The 17,235-nt window shown below is 38.8% G+C and overlaps 1 protein-coding gene across 5 annotated transcripts in view; it reads right to left on the minus strand.

Annotated features, from left to right (window-relative positions):
* The window catches only part of LOC117396751 (potassium channel subfamily T member 1), a 136,814-nt gene that overhangs the window by 16,226 nt on the left and 103,353 nt on the right, over nt 1-17,235 (minus strand). For 4 of the 5 annotated variants that reach the window (XM_058987045.1, XM_058987047.1, XM_058987048.1 and 1 more), the window contains 12 exons: nt 16,214-16,267; nt 14,744-14,893; nt 13,963-14,201; nt 12,030-12,249; nt 8,788-8,893; nt 8,336-8,508; nt 5,672-5,743; nt 4,546-4,680; nt 3,676-3,787; nt 2,156-2,257; nt 782-865; nt 5-133 (listed from right to left, as the gene is read on the minus strand). In XM_058987045.1, the coding sequence (XP_058843028.1) occupies nt 5-133; nt 782-865; nt 2,156-2,257; nt 3,676-3,787; nt 4,546-4,680; nt 5,672-5,743; nt 8,336-8,508; nt 8,788-8,893; nt 12,030-12,249; nt 13,963-14,201; nt 14,744-14,893; nt 16,214-16,267 (1,576 nt within the window). The remainder of the gene's footprint in view (nt 1-4; nt 134-781; nt 866-2,155; nt 2,258-3,675; nt 3,788-4,545; nt 4,681-5,671; nt 5,744-8,335; nt 8,509-8,787; nt 8,894-12,029; nt 12,250-13,962; nt 14,202-14,743; nt 14,894-16,213; nt 16,268-17,235) is intronic. The other variant, XM_058987046.1, reaches the window with a different exon arrangement.

Below are 17,235 nucleotides of genomic sequence, written 5' to 3' on the forward strand. Positions count from 1 at the left end.
GTACCTCAGATGTTGCAAACATATGGGATTCTGTCCTGTACATGCCAATGGCAATTTCAGCACTGGATGAGCACAGCTTTTGGAATAACCTGCCATATGTTCTAATCCACAAATCATCTTCTGTGATCTTCATCTGATTAAAACAATAAATCAAAAGAACATCAGTTAAGTACCAAAACAAAATCGAGGTTTTATAGTTGGTTAAATATGTTGTACAGGTGTGTTTGTCAACATAAGCACATATTTTGACTGTAATATTCAAGCTAATGTAAGCATTATACTAGCACACAATTACATTATATAGAATATGATGGGCCAACATGTACCATATTTTATGCATTTCATTTATTTTGCATTATGTTATATATACACCATACCAGTTTCATTTATATAGCGTCCTTCTGCATTATAAAAATAAACAGCAAGCCAAAAGAGATCCAAGCTGCTCGCTAGTGAAAGGCCAAATCAAAGATGTGTTTTGAGCTCAAATTTGGAAGTGAGATAACACATGAGAAGGTGTGGGTAGGACTGACACACAATTATAAACACACTGAGAACTACTAAGTATAAATCACTAAAATGCTACATTTATGCAGAGATTGAAATCATTGGTTGTTCTCTTTTAACCAGACAGCATTGGAATGTTAGGTGCCATTCAGAATGCAGGACATTTCTAAGCTTTGTTTTAAGATATGTGATGGAATTACATCTACTCTAACTACCAAGTTTCCTTTATTCATTAGTCGTCACAGAACTAAATTGCAAAGCACTGTATACTCACAGCACACAGGTATCCTGACCCTGGGGTTGTGTCAAGGCCCAGTAATAACCTTGCTATAGGTATCATGTAATCCTTCACGAATGACTTCATTCAAACAAAACAACAAAAAGGTAATGTTAATACACACATTTCAAATGTACTGCAATATGTGGGCAAGTTACGTCTCAATAAAATGTTTCAAATATGAATTTGCATCCATAATGCATACTGAATGTATGATATTTAATGCCGTGTGTGTCAGTTGTTTTAATTATTAAAAGAAATAGCATAACAAGGATACAACATAATATTTTTTTCTAAACATAGTTATAAGACTTCTGTTTAGATTTTTGAACACAAGTCCTAGTTCACTCAAAAACAAGCTCTTAAACAGCTTGCCACAAAGCACTACTGTTTAGGAGATACTGCTGTTACAAAGACGAAACACTAGAAGGCACTGTTGTACTTTAAAAAGAGACACCTGCAGTTATACCACAGCACTGAGCTGAGAGAATGACAGGCTTCGTTTTACTACCTGAACAGAAAATAATAAAGTACTCGCCACTGCTTTAATAACTGTGTAACCGGGTGGTTAAAAGGGAGTGGTTATATATAAAAATCAGCCAAATGCCGGACTATCCCTTTAAGGCGCTGAGTTATAAGGGGTTTGGCAGAGCATGAGAATCTCTGGATGGAGAGATAGCTGCATCACGAAGCACCTGTTGTGCAGATTGACTGGAATCCTGAAAAAGCAAAATGGCAGGTGTGTATACTTTCACGTAATATAACAAAGATTCCGTTATTGTTCGTTAAGTAAAATATGGTGTTTTGTATAAAACATATTAAATTGTACTGTTGCCAAGCTATGCTGTAACCCGTGTGGAGGCGGCAGGCCCCTGATGATATTGTGTGTGTTTCTTACAGAGGCCACCACCACCCTCTTGCTTTGAATAAGATTATTCACTTCAGCATTTCTATCTGTACCTACTCTATTCCCTTTCCCTTGTATACCTCTCTTCAACCTTTCTTTCCTAACTATATTTTTGGTGAATAAACCGAGACCCTGTAAAAAATCCCCAGACCCCTGTGTGAGTGGTGTTTAAAGAACAAACAACAGCCCTGTGGGGGAGGGGGGTTACAATTGTAACAATTAATCTTCATGTGTATAAATTACCAATTTGTTTCAAGTAAAAAATATACGTGCAAGTTAGAATTGTAACCAATAAGTAAGTGACTTTATTTTCCTATGTGCTGCTTACAATGTGTTAGTAAGACTCAGGGGTGTATTACAGCTGTATTGTGGCAGGAAAAGCCTTGCTCATCCTGTTAAAAGAATACGACCCATGCTGGATACAGCTTTCACGATTGCTGTTATTGCAGTATGCGTTCACTGACCTGATACAGCAATGTATCCAGCATGCTGATGCTAAACACTCTGCCGGCTGCGAATGGGAGTCTGAACATGAAGGCCAGGTTTGAGCCTTTTTCACGCTCCTTCTGGGGAAAAAGCAAAACATTAAGAACAGAAAAATAGAATCTCGCCACATTGCAAAAATTCAATGCCCTTGAAATACCTGACCCAGACACAAGAACAGCAGTTTTAGCACATTTCTGTGCACTTCTATTCACAAACACAAATAAACAAAACACAAAAACCTAACTTTCTTTGGAGTGCTAACTAAACTTTTCACAAGTCCTAGCTAAGAAAACCAAACGGCTGACCGGTTACCAAAACACTTGTTACAAAAACAAGTCAGTCACACACAGTACACATAATATTCACAATACCTTTCTTCACAAGCCTTCTAATTCTAACCCCAAGGCATTCTGGGGGAAGTAGTCCTGTACTTCACCTCAAGGACTACATCTTCCTCTCTCCTCCCCCGACTCTGCCACAGTATATATTTTGTCATTTCTATACATTTTATTTTATGCAAAGCGCTCCGACATCTTTTATTGATGTGAATTGAGCTATATAAATAAAGATTGATGGATTTAAATAACCACCGCTTGTTTTTCTGAAGCTGGGGTTTTTTCTTTGACCTTGTGATGTTTGCAATATTTAAAGCTCTACAAGCCTTTAAGGCTTTATAGTTCAAACCACTCTTGTGAGCATAACCCTCATCCACTCCGCCCCTCTACGTTACATGCACAGGCAAATTAAGAAGCTGCATAGCACATATCACAATAAAACCAGAGCCTTTCTGTAACTTCTGAGCATTTGCCTCTCTTGTGGGTCTATATGCACCCTCACCTACAATACAAACCCAACCCTTATAAGCTTGTATACGTTTGCTTGTGAATCCGATTCTGACTTATAAAGCTTAATGAATATGGCCCATAACCCTCATTAGCACAACCATATTCAACACCATAATCTAAATGTGTTTAATCAAAACAAAGATATATTCACTACAGCACAGAACACTTATATAACTACATTACGCCCATTCAGTGATGTGGCTTTGTACTAAGGTTCAATGCTTGTACAAGGGCAGTAACAGTGGTAAAATGGGACCACATTGGTACAATATCCACAACCAGTAAACACTGGTAATCCATGCAGTACCAAGGTACTGTATCACCATTTTCTTTAAGGGTACTTACATTATACAACAGCATTCCCATACAAAGCTCTTGTCCCTCAGTGCAGCATGTAGATGATGCTTAAATACACAGCACTGTATGTGGCACAATTAGCAGCCATTTAAGTAGGAGTATAAATGGTATTTATAACTACTGCATTTATAAATACTAAAAGAAAATGAATAAATGACAAACGTTTCCACTAAACGTCTTTTTCAATGTCTTAATTTATTACGTCTCTTTTAGTATTTCTAGATGACAGTAAACACTAGGGGGCTATTTTTTTTCTATATGCTTTACACTGTTGGATTCCTTTCAAAGCCTCTCACCTTTTCCAGTTTGGAGAGCGCGAGGGAATAGCAGTCCTTGGCTCTGAACTGCATGAACCTCATATTGGAGGGGTGTGTGAGTTCTGTGATAATGCTGAGACTAGGGAATAGCCTAGAAGGGAAACACGACACTGCATTTACTGAGGTGAGGTTAGGAAAGGACAGTTAACATCCCCCGAGCATCCTATTACTGCTGGGTAAAGAAGCATGGAGAATTGAGACTGACGTACTCTTGAGATCATGTGTAGAACTCTTACTCACTTTTAAAAGGCAAACATTGACAGGCAGCTGACAACTGAATGCGAGATCTACAGCATCTATCTATCCGTCTATCATTCAATAAAAGTCTAAACAGTATGTGCGCACATATAGACTGTACAACATACAATAGAAATACCTGCAATTTACTAGGAGGCAGAAGATGTTGATTCCTAAAATGGTACTCGGTTGGTATAATACAAGTCCCTCACCTCTTGTTAAGAAGATTATTCTATCTTTTATTACCCGTCTGTTTTTTTTTTCACAAAAATGATGTACATCACTGTAATAAAATATCAGTACTGCAAAATACAGGTGTTATTTTGAGTGGAGTAATATTTCAGTCAGGAAACTCTTTCGATTTCATTAAAAAAACAAACACAAAAAAAAACAGTTTACTTAAGTATGTATCGCAGCATTCTGACTTGCTTTCAGGGCACACAAGGCTGAATCAACATTTTTATTGACATCTCTCAGCCAGTGCCAAGAGAGACCCAAAACGGAGGAGGTCAATTCAAAGCACGGAACTGACTGCAAATGTTCCTGCCTGAACATTAACACGAGTTTACATTCCTACAACACCACTGGGGTTTGAATTAATTCACAACCTACCTGAACATAGTTTGGACATTGACGATCGTTTTAGCATCTGCCATGTAGTCCTCCTCAGCACTCATGGTGCTCTCCTTATCAACTACGACCAGATTGTCAGCGTAGATGATGCCACACTGGAGCAGGTTATCCAGGCTTCAGGAAAAATACAAACAGCAATCTTTAAAGATGTGCTTTCTCATAAAATGCGTCAATAATGAGTGTTTTGACCTACAGCTGGCTTTAAAATGACATTTCTAGAAATTTGTGAACTGATAGGTTACAAATATGACCTTTGTAGAAAATAACTTGTCTATAATTGTGTAGCACTAAACAGTAAAAACGGTTTAATCCTGCCCCTCTATAAACCGGTATTCCATACAATTCAGCAGAATTTGTGGGTCCCTCTAACAACTATTGAAATGAATAGAGTTCTGACTGTGCAGTCCACCACAAAGTCTGTGTTTTTTTCTTTCTATACTTGTAATGAAGTATGTTATGTGGAATTAAAAATGAATACAATCAGAATATGAATTATTTGGATTACCTGGACAGTGCATTCACTGTATGCACTGTAAATGGAGTTTTTCAAAGTCTTCAACTAGTTTGTCACTGATACCTATTTTTTGGGTAACATTACAGTATAAGATTTCACTTGAAGCTAGGCTACATGGCTGGTTCGATAAGAAACGGCAGAATTTTTAGATGGGATTTGTAGATATCCCCTCAAATGATTTTTTGACAGCTTGTCCTATTCTGATCTAACAGACACTGCATATGTTATTAATTGAGGACATCTTCAAATCTCAGTTTAAACACACTAGATAGGCAAGTGCTGTAACTGTATCAAAACCTGGGTTACATTGCCAGAGTTGATCACTAATATTGAGAGGAGGGCAAAGAGAGACCCAGTACTGACTTTGTGTCTCCCACTGCCCACTGTAACTAAATGCACCATGCAATTCATCTCAGGATGCATTTAGTGTCTACTGTATACAGGAATATTACTTTATAACAGTGTGTGAAACGATTATGCAAATACACCAATTACATTCTAGCACCAACAATAAAGCACTCGATTGAATCGCATGGTGGTAACGTTAAAAGGTTTGTCAGACTGCACTGTCTTCACTGTATTTATACATACTTATCAATGGTTCCAGCCATGAAGTACACCATAGGAAAACAGCAGATTGCCTCCAAGAAGTGGTTATCAGGTCTGTAAAGACGTACAAAGAATAATGCATTTGTATAGAATAGGCTTTAGTATCTAGAAGCAGACAGCTTTTAGATATTTCTTTTGTGTTACAAATAGTGTAGCTGTTTACATTTAAAAAGGAACACAACAATAAGAAACGTGGTAGCTGCATTTTTGTTATGAATAAGAGAACTAATGTCATTTTAAATATAATTGTTACATATTTAAGAAGGTTGTTTCCTCACTTTCACTATTCTTTTAAGAAAGATGCCACATTGCATTAATCAAATAAGGATGGTCCAGCTTCTCTCCACTTCTTTTGCATTGGGCAAAACAAAACAAAAAATCTCTTTACAAAACCTTGATGACGGCTCCTGAAGCCTTGACTGCAAGCCTTCCTTTTCATATCTTAGACAAAGCCCTCAACTCTGAGTTTGCATCTACCGTTCTTCACTGTTTATCTCAAAGACTTCCCATTGCCCTGCCATTCAAGGCATACTAATGTAACCATGGCGACCCTGATAGATAGGGGCAACATGTGAAATTCACGTCAATTTGTACTTGTTTGAATCGAAGTGTTAACGTCTCCCTTTAAAATGTTTATAGACATTTTATCTTTGAAATAAAAGAGTATTAAGGGTTCAAATACATTTTCTTACCACTCAAAATATAGATTCACTGATACCCCTTTTCTTCTGTCGAATATATTTTGATTCTTTGCTTGTATTTTGGAATGTGCACATTTCAAAGACAGCGCTATACACTAAGTTTACTTAAAAGGTTGACTTGTAATAATATTACTAACGCTATTGAGAGCCAAGTAAATTAATTTTAAAGCAATCCTTGAAACTGGATTGTTATTGGTAACATGGAATACAATGCAAGTTGTTACATACAATTTGTTAGGACTCCATTTCAACAGTATTTTGACAATGTGAAGAGGCAATTAAAACACAGTTAGGTTACATGCCCAAAAGGTATGCTAAGATTATATAAATCACTCTAGTGAGATCACGCTTGGTGGTGGATTCAATCCAAAAATACAACTCATGCTTCACTGCTTTCCAGAGGCGCTGTATACTGTATATGACTTTGATAAATACATGCTTACAGTTCTTGGTATGCTTAATGGATGTCTGGAGGTCTGACTGAATAGAACCAGGAAACAATGCATGTCATAAAGGCCTGGATTCAATCTAAATTATGGCTGTGCCATACCATTTTAAAGACTAGCTTTGGCAGTGCTAAAATACATGTATTTTTTATTTTAATTCAGGTCAATTTGACATGCAGGCTCTGTCTAACATTTTAAAAAAGTAATGACTTTGAAAAATCACTACATGACTGCATCCTGAATTACATAAAAAACAAGGAAAGAAACAGAATCATTTTCAATATAATGGTAAGAGGGAAAGACTGCTAATGCGAATGGTAAGAAAATAGATTTTAAAGCCATGGTTACCACTCCTTTAACAGGAACTCTCGGAGCATTCATTTCAGACAATTCTCCTTCAGTGCCATTCTTCCTGGTGTTAAATACCCCTCACATACACTTCTGGGCGCTAATAAGGTTCTCAAAAAAACCTTTTCAGTCCATTCCAGGTAAAATCAAAAGAAAAAGAAACACATCACCTTTTTCTATTCTTCAAAAACCAAATGGGATTCACAGTTACATTTCAATCCCAGAAAAACATTATTAATAAAAGACATTTTACAGATTGTCAGAAAGAGCTGCCTTTTCAGAGTTCTATTTTAAGACTTCAATGATAAAAGGGGGAAATAGGTTTTTGGTAGCATTTATACACCTGCTATAGAAGGCAACAGTGCAAGGCTCTCAACGCATTGTTTGAATAGAAACAGGGGTCCTGTCCAGTATTGAAGGGTTCTGTGACTTTGGCCAGTGTAGCACATGTCTGCAGGCTTGATCCTTCATAACCTGCTGGTAACCAGACTGGTTCTTTCCCGTTGTGGTTTCCAGTTGGCACCCAGAAGACCGTCTTGAATGACAGTCTTTTGATCTATTCCTGGTTTTACTAGGAGTTTAATCAAACCTATTACCTATACACTGTGGCTAATCAAAAGTGTAGTAAAATCTGGATTGGGAAACTGCTATTTAATAGTAGCCACTGCATTGAAGGATGAGCCTCTTGCATGGGCACCCACTAGTATGCCCCCTTGTTAATTTCACTGAAAACATTTCTGCTTTCCCTTAATTGTTTCTGAATAGCTGCACAAAACCCACACATGTAAATTACATTCTCTTATGTTGTAACCTGTCTGTGCACACATGTGCATTTTCATTGTAAAAGTTGAACTGGTAGTAGCCAACACACATTACATGACTTGCAAGTCCGTTTACTACGCGTGTCTCAAAATGTGCCATTCTGAAATAAAACATGTGTCTCTCTGTTATTTGTTACTGCTTTACTTCCTAGGTCTGCAGGAAAGAAACATGCAGGGAAAGCTGAGGGAGGGAGCTAATGCATCTAGTTCAGGATAAGAAAATACCTACAGACTGTACACATACGCTCAAATAAAAAAGCCTACATTTGATACATTTGGCCCCACAACTTCTCTAGTCAGTAGAAAGTGATGGGATGCTGCCATACTTACGGGTTATCCAGAAGCAATACGATGGGGTTCAGTTCTTTTCTGGGTCTATAGTAGGCTCGCAGAGGAACTATAAAGTTATACAACCCATTCCCAGCAGTCTCTGCCGAAACAATAATCAGCTTATTCTTAAAGCCATACGCCTTAGCATCTTCAAAACTGTTGTGCTTACAGCCCTATGCAGCAACAATATACAGAGAGAAAGGCATGTTACATTGTGCCGTGAGAACAAAGAAAGGTGAAATGTACATTGATTATATAGAACAGCTATCATACTACTGTATATGATTATATATACACACACACACACACACACACACACACACACACACACACACACACAAAAGTTATTCCATTCAAATTAGATACCAGGACAAATGGCAGCTTTTTTTGAATGTTGCGCTTCTTGCTTCTTGAAACCGGTGGTGACAAAACCCAGCTGATAATATCCTCACCTTGTCCAATCTCAGACAGCAGAACAGTGCTTTCTGAGGCAGTAGGTGACACAAGGTTGGAGAGCTCCCGATATAAGGTGAATTGGGAGGGTACCCTTTCACATACCTGGAAAACACACATACAGTATGATAAAACAACCTCTATTCAAAAAAAAAAATGATGCATATGAACATAGACTTCGGTGTGTGCTTGGTTGTTGATGTGGACCACTAGATGGCACTGCAGGACTATGGAAATACGTTGTGGTATTTTGAGTTATTTCTGCATTTCCTTACAAGCTAAACAGTTTTTATTATTATTTTTATTAAAGCTATTAATTCTTTCCAGAAACATGCAAAAATCTCTCTCAGTAATGCAGCAGATTCTTTACGGTAATCCAGTGAAAAGGACAGACTGTCTCAGCAGGCTGCACACCAAGAAGGAAGCAGCCACAGTGTGAGAGCGCAGACTGTGGAGAGACACGAGTCTGCACAGGCAGTCCTAGACACTCGGGGGGAGGGGGGGGGGGGGGGGGGGTAACAGACATAATGTGATGTGATAAACGTAGAAAACGGTATTGTTGCTCTCAGTAAAAAACAGATGCAAAGAGGGTTAGAACAACTAGTAAAATTGACAGTCGGTCAGTTAAAATAAAATAAAACACATTAAAAAGAAAATATGAATAAACGCTCTATTTGTGAACGTACTGTTTCATAGCACTTTGCTGTCTGTGTACATGCCTGACAATGACTTCACAATCACGTGACGCATGATTAGTTGACTACCAGTTTCTGAGGTTGACTGTCACTTTTCTATTATAGTTCACTATTCTGTGCTACCGCTAATGCAAAGTAGGAAAAAAAATTACTTTAAAATGAGCAATATTGCACAAGTGGGCTTACACAGGAAATGTTTCTTTTTTGTCTGTCACTAGTGGGCAATATTCCCATAAACATGGCCATAAACTTGACAAGCTATTCCAGCCATAGTTATTCCCCATTCATTGCTACAGCTGTGAAACTGTCAAAGCCATCAGCTCAAGCAATACTGATCAATTTATCTGGGGTTGGAAGCCTGGCTTGCTGGATTCAGAGAGACATCCATCAGGTTTAATGTCTCCCTCCCCTCCCCTGTGTCAAGCACAAAGACGCCTCCACACTCCTGTGTACGTCTTATCTTGCTCGCTTGACTGAGAAGACACAGAGTGCTGTGCACACAGTGCCACCCAGCTCCCAAGTGGGCGATTGTTGATTCTGCATTTCAAACACTACATGTCTTTTGGGTTTGCTGATATAATGGCTAATACTGAGAGCTGCGCCACTGTACAAAACCAGGATAAGATATTCAAACAATGGGGGGGGGGGGGGGTACATGTAACCACACAGCTTCCGTTTACAGATAACGGTTCCAAACCCTCCTGAGAGAGTCTTTGCTTTTTGATAGCTGTGATCAGAGCACACAGAGGCTGCAGTGCTGTGTTTGGATGATAAGCCACAGTAAAAATGTTGCTACAGTATTTTGCTTTATTCTCCAGTCATTTAACTTAATCTTTAATGCCGAACAATAAATCACAAATTTGTTTTTAGCCAATGTCTTTATCAGTGTTAGTACAGTACTGACACTTAAAGGAAACATCCTCGGGAGAAACACAAACGTTGACTACATTAGGATTTAAGAGTTGTTTGCTACTTTTATATATTCAGAATTTCCCTGCCGTGCATCCAATAAAACGTTCAGACACTGCGTTTGAAATGCTTTAGTTAACATTGAATGTGGTAATAATCTTGGCAGTCACCATTGGAAAAACATATTGCTTAGGAAAAAAAAAAAAAACAGTTCTTCCTTGTTGTTCTGTATTGGTATGGACACTATTTGCATGCCAGAACAGTTGATCTTACTATAATTATACTGATAAAACTAATTAGGAAAGATAACGAGCCCCTATGTTTTTTAATTAAGACCACTGTACTGTAGGTCATGTCATTAACAGTAAAGGATAGTTTAATTAGATTTAAATTAGGTTTAATTAGATGCTTTATCTGTGTTGCAAGGGTTTCAATTTCGAGTTGATCTGCAGTACTAATTTCTTCAGATTAAATCTTCAGTCTCTCCTAAGAAAACCTCCTTAAGGGAATACAAAACAGCTGTTTGAATTGCCTTGAGTTCTGTAAAGAGTGAACATGATCTAGCCCACTGTGCCAGCTAGTTCCATCCCATTTGAGTGAGCGGTTCCTCTGATTCAGCCAATCAGGTGCCAGGACCACTGTGTTCTGTTAATGCACATGCTTGAATATGCTGTGATTAACTAACTGATTTGAAAGATATTAAGTAATCAATGGGTGTGAGGGGATCACACTAGCAACAAAGACTCCACCTCCACAGTGAATCTGTCATCTGGAAGGTGGTGTATATTTAAGCCATAATAACAGTGTTTGAGAGCTAACACCTGAAACTGAGGATTAATAACCCAAGTAGCATTTACAAAGCCAGCTCATCCGGCTATTAGGACAACCATTGCCGGGGGTGTTAGTTTCTGTGGTCCGTGCAGACAAGAGGATGGCAAATATAACAAATAAGGCATGGGTGCAATTAAAAACAGAAAGTGTTACTTTATGACCTCAGTTCTACCTGTATGCCTCAATTAAACCTTCCAAACAGAGGTCTATTTTAATGATCTAAACAGTGGCAGGTAAAAAAAACTGCCACCCAAAAAAGGACAAGGGTCTTATAGACCAGTGGTTTTCAACCTGTGCTACTATTATTAGTACTGGTACGTGACAGGCTTGCAACTGGTACACAACAGCAGATAATGCGATTCCCAAACCACACCACTGTGCTGATCGCGCTAACGTAATGTATCGATCTGTTTCTATCAATGAACCGCTGACAAAAAGGACTCAAGTATTTGTTGCACAGTTTCATGGAAGGTGAACCAAAGCAGCCACTCTGTGTTATTTGTGGCAAACTCTTGTCAGATAATTAGACGAAGCGGTCACGTATTCAGAGACAAAAAAGAAAAATTGGTTGCACTGGAGTAGGTCTCTGTTTTGCAATAGCCATTTTAAGCAAGATTAGCCATTTAATCGTCTCCTTTGAAGTTTCAGTTTTTATGCTACTGGAGTATGTCAGGCAACCATTTCCACCATGGTTAGATCTAAACTCTGAAAATCACCTTAAGATTAACGGACAGCTCAGTAGTGAGATATTTAGATATTTCTGAACAGCAATTAAATGTACACCTTTCTTTCATGTGGGTACTTACTCCAGAGAAGGCAGTCCTTCGTCATCCGACTGGGCTGTTTCATCTTCTGATTGGTCGCTCAACAGGTCACATGGTAGAATTGAGGTGGAGTCTGCTATCTCCAGAACTGGGGCGATGCTAGGCCTTCTGCTGTTTTCTCCGTTCTCGGTTGGCAGGGTTAGTTTACTACTGCTGCTGTTGGGGCGGCACTCCGTGTTCTGCAAGTCCATAGCAACAGTACCTGGAATGTAAAAGGTTCAAGGTACAGGGTTAAGGCCCTAGTCACAAAGCTTTATTTGCGTTATTTAAATGTTTTTTTTTCTGTTTTGATATTCCCAAAACTGTTCTAGACTTTAAGGGGTGCAGCACAGAGACCAGTTGGAAATAGACTGGAGACAGATTTAGGACAGAGGGAAGGAGACACTTCATTTGCACAGAGTGGTGAGTGCATGGAATGAATTACCAAGCCATTGCGTTGCTGCAGAGTCATGGGCCATTCAGAACCTGATTACCCAGGTCTGTACTGTGATTTGCAGAGTTTCTGCGGTTGTTCTCATGCTGTTCTCTTTACAGTGACAAATATAAATCCTAGTCTGTTGTTAATACTACAGAAGGGGCTCCCTGTGAAAGACACACACTGAAAATGAGCCGTGGAAATGGAAATGACCATACAGAGACGGCAGCAGTGGTGTTTGGAACATGAAAACATACTTATTCCAGTCTCTACCTTTCAGTGAGACGCTCTCGAGCGTCTGTCTGTCAGATGGTCTATAACAGTGGTTTTCAACTTTTTCATCTCAAGTACGAATGTTCCCAGCAGGGACCATCTGGTGTACCAGTAACTTGTACACATGATGGTCTTAAAATGGCTATTGTAAAACAGAGACCTACTCCATTACAACCAATTTTCTTTTATTGTATTGTAGTTTGGGAATCACATTGTCTTTAACCGGTTGCAAGCCTGTCACGTATCAGTACTGGTATGCGTGCCACAGGTTTAAAACCACAGGACTGGAAGCCAGAAAGTCTTTGGGGATCTATGCCAAGTTGTATGCGCTGGCATTAGTTTGCATAGTTAAAGTGTAATATTTAGACTAATGCAGTACAGTACAGTATTGCATGTCTTTACAGAGAAAACGCTTTAGTGCTATTTGCATCACAACAGTAAACATAACTTCAACACAGTCTGTTCCTTCTCAGTAATTTCTGCAGTCTTAGATAAGGAAACACCTGCCAACCATGCACCTACGCTAGTCAGTCAGATCGTGTCTTTCACATTGCATGACTGAAAGTGACTTGCAACAGGAAGATGCAACTTTTATATATTGCCGCATACCATGCTATCACAGTAATGTACACAAAATATGAGCTATAGATGCTTCTAGTTATTTGTCTGACCCCTGCATTTTAATGATAACCAATAGCACAACATGTTCCACCTCTGTTTAATTGCATTAATTCCCATCAACACTGAATGGCATTTAATGGTCAGCCACTGTTGTTAAACACCACCTGTTGACAGCAATCAAGCATTCATGAAATTGTCCTCATTAAATCTTATCACCGCAAGCTAATACACAGGGGAGGGGAATCTTTTTTTGGCTCTAGTAGTTCCAGTAATTAAGAGTACTAGCCAGTTAGAACCTTTTTACTGTGCTGTGCTAATTCCATCTGTCTAGGTAACTTCATGTGTGCAAGATATCAAATTCAATTAAAGATTGCAACTCGCATTAGAGAGATTGCAACATTGATCATTTTTTTTAAAATCCAGTTCTGCACTTAAATTACTGGCTAGAGTTATGTTAACTTCTCATAGGACTTTCAAAAATGCACAGACAGTGAATTGAAGTGCAGGTAAGACCTATGAAGCTATTTTGTGAGTTGCTATCCCTTCTAGTCTCTGTTTTGCCCCCCCTGCTATCCAGTGTGCTCTCTCTCTCTCTCTCTCTCTCACCCATGCTGGCGATGATACTGTGGACAGGGAGTCTGGAAGGTCCACTGTACAGCCCCCCGGGAGCCAATCCCTTCTTCTTGTGCTTCTCCTCCTGTTTGAAGATGAAAGCGGAGTTCTCCTCCTTGGTGATGTTGATGTAGTAACAGGTATCCGAGGCTGCCATGATGTGTCTGGGACCTGGGTTCAACAGGATGCTCTTATTGGCTTCTCTCTTGACTCCGATCAAACACACACCGTACCTGAAACAAGAAGAGAAAGGCGACCTCCGTGTTGGTGTAGCTAACGTAAAAATGATTGCGTGCCTCAATTACTTAAGTGTGTAAATATTATAATCTATTGCTAAAAAGTACAGTTGGAAATGTGTGTAAATCAAGGCATGAGGCACATTACGGAACACAGGTTTCTTTTTCTATGATCTAAACAGCAGCAGATCAAAATACTGCCACCTTAAATCATTAAAGACTAAGCAGGTTCACATTTTAAAAAATAAATAAATAAATCAATCATTATGAGTGGTTCCTTTTGCAATTACTGAGATATTGTGTGTACCGGCAGTCCTTAAAGTCATTTTGACTAAGATAACTCTGACATGAGTTCAGGAGTAGCTTTTGAACTTTAGAACAGTTCTTCAACTCTAAATTGTCTTTCACCATAGACATATGAAACATGAATCAGTAAAGTGTCCATATAGCTGTAAGAGCTATAAAAATGTAACTACACACACTGGTTTAGTAAGTGGAATAAGAACCATTAGGCTAGCATTGTTTCCATATGAACTCACTTTTTATGTGCGTGGAAGGAAGCGTAGGTGAAACTCTTCCCCTCGTACTCCCCAAAGAACTTGCTGTCTCCCAGACTGATGTGATAGACCTCGTTCCCTGAGCACCGGCCATACATTCGCTGCCACTGTTCAGGAGACTGCTGGCCTTCCCTGCAATACACACAAGATCATCAACAACCACAGAAACCAAGCACTTCAAAATCAATAGCTAATACAACTGCTTTTTTTGCAGCTGCTATATTTACTGTGTGGTAAGAGCTATCAATGTGATATAAGGTAGTGCTATTACAGAACATTGCATCTTTTTTATAAGAAGTTTTGTACTTACTGGTAGTGTTACTCCCTTGTGCCATTTCTCATAGTAGATACTGTATATATGGGGGATGTACAGTGCTAGCCATTACAGACACTGTACTTTTTATAATATAACCCAGGTCCTGTGTATAATTATACTCAGCTGCATTGGTTTATAACTTTGGTATAATACACACGTCTTGTAAAATGATCATCTCTAGTATACTGAAAATGATAAGTCAGGCAAACGGCACACCTTGTGCATATAAAGCCTGCCACCTGTATAACACACATTCTTCTACATGACGGGATTGTTGTCTGCAAGGGATGGACAAAAATAATATAATTATCATGAAGGTTATTTAATCTGTAATGGTACTACCATAGGGTACTGTATATTGGCAGAAATGAACTTGTCTCATGCCACATTGTTATTTTTTCCATATGTATAGAATCCCATGTAAGCCCGCTTGTGTAATTATGGTGATTTTTTAAATGTGAGAACCATCTTTAAACAACTTCAGTTTAGAGTGTGTTTCTTAGCATTATGAGATGTGATGAATATGATATTGTTAATGATGGCCCATAGTAAATATTTCATTTTTGGCCGTCACCTATAGACAAAATTCATATCTTAGTCCTTTGCAAAAAAGTTTGTTTTCTTTATAGTGCAAAACTGACAGGACTGATTATACCATCCAACTGCTGCCCAGTCCAGAACTTACTTGGCTTCTAAAACAGAATCAGAACAAGATGAAAACACTGCAGGCACAACCTGGATGTATTTCTTTTCTTATACAAAACGCCACCCTGTTGTGTCACATTATAAAGGTAGCGTTACTACAGTAGTTGATGTTTTAAGATCTACTGGTATTGCTTCGGAGTGTAATAAGTCTGCCTTCTAGTGGTTTTACAGTGTTTCAAATTAAATGCATAGTAACTTAATACATCAATACCTTGAACCAAGCAACCTTTACCACAACCATGAATATATGGCACATTAAGCAAACTGTATTCCCAGTTATTCACAACTTAACACAAATGAACATAGACAAGACACAGGAAAGTGGAAGGTGATGTAAAAGCACACTGACACAGACACACACAGCATGGTAATCAAGTGAGGCGTTTGCTTTCTAACATGTCTCCTGCATGGGGTACAGTACAGTGTATCACCTGAATAAAGAGTGGCATGCTCCTTGTCTCGGGTTTAAAGGATCCAAGGGGGTTCTGTAAACAATTATCATGAAGCAGTCAGTGCAACGTTAAGAAATTGTGGCTGCTACAGTGAAGAGCCAGTTACCAAAATGCCACTAAAATCAAACTGCACAGCTGTCTGGATTCCGATTGCTTGAGCAGTGCAGCCACATCGGGAGTTCAAAAGACAATTGACCCGTTCAAAGATCGAGTGACTTCTGAACCAACCACCAGCGATTTCATCTTCTGCAGCAAACACAGCACAAAACATCCACTAGAGAGTCTTCTTAAAAGGAAACATGCTTGTATTCAGCTCATCACAACTAAGTTTATGATTTATTGCATTTCAAAAATGAAATGGATGGCAAAGTGGGTACAATCTAACTTATCATGCTGTATTCTACTGCAAAGCGGCAACAGAATGGCTGCATGGATCTGTTAATGACTTTTCTTTTTTTTTAAATATATTTTTCTAACAATATTATAGAGCAATTTCTGTTTGGTAAACTTACAGCAGATCATAATTTCCAAGTAATATGAAGTTACAAGAATGAATTAAAAATCTGCGCTGTAAGTTGTGAAGCCAATTTTTTGAAAGCCACACTTTCACTGTCCTGCCAAAACAGTCACCTCCCCTGCAGCAAGTGGAGCCTGACAACTACCCTGGAGGATACAGCCAGCAAACACAAAATACATTGACATGGACTGGTATGTGTCATCCATCTGCCTCTGTGCAAGTTCTTTATAGGAGGTAAAACTGTTGAGTCAAGCAGGTTTTTTTCCTTTATATAAAACACTAGCTGAAACACTTGTCTATTTGGCTTACTCAAGCCTTTTTTTATTTTTTACATGACCTCCTCTCCTGAATATGGATATTCCCAAATGTTATTCCCCCTCACACTGGCCTCCCAGCAAGTTGGTTCTTCATAACCCTCCCCTGGGTCAGTCCAATTTGAAGTCAGCTACTTCGCTGACATTTCTGGGTAAAGTGACCCAGCCTG

The sequence above is a fragment of the Acipenser ruthenus genome, chromosome 15 (assembly GCF_902713425.1).
Source record: "Acipenser ruthenus chromosome 15, fAciRut3.2 maternal haplotype, whole genome shotgun sequence".
In the NCBI taxonomy this organism is placed as follows: domain Eukaryota; kingdom Metazoa; phylum Chordata; class Actinopteri; order Acipenseriformes; family Acipenseridae; genus Acipenser; species Acipenser ruthenus.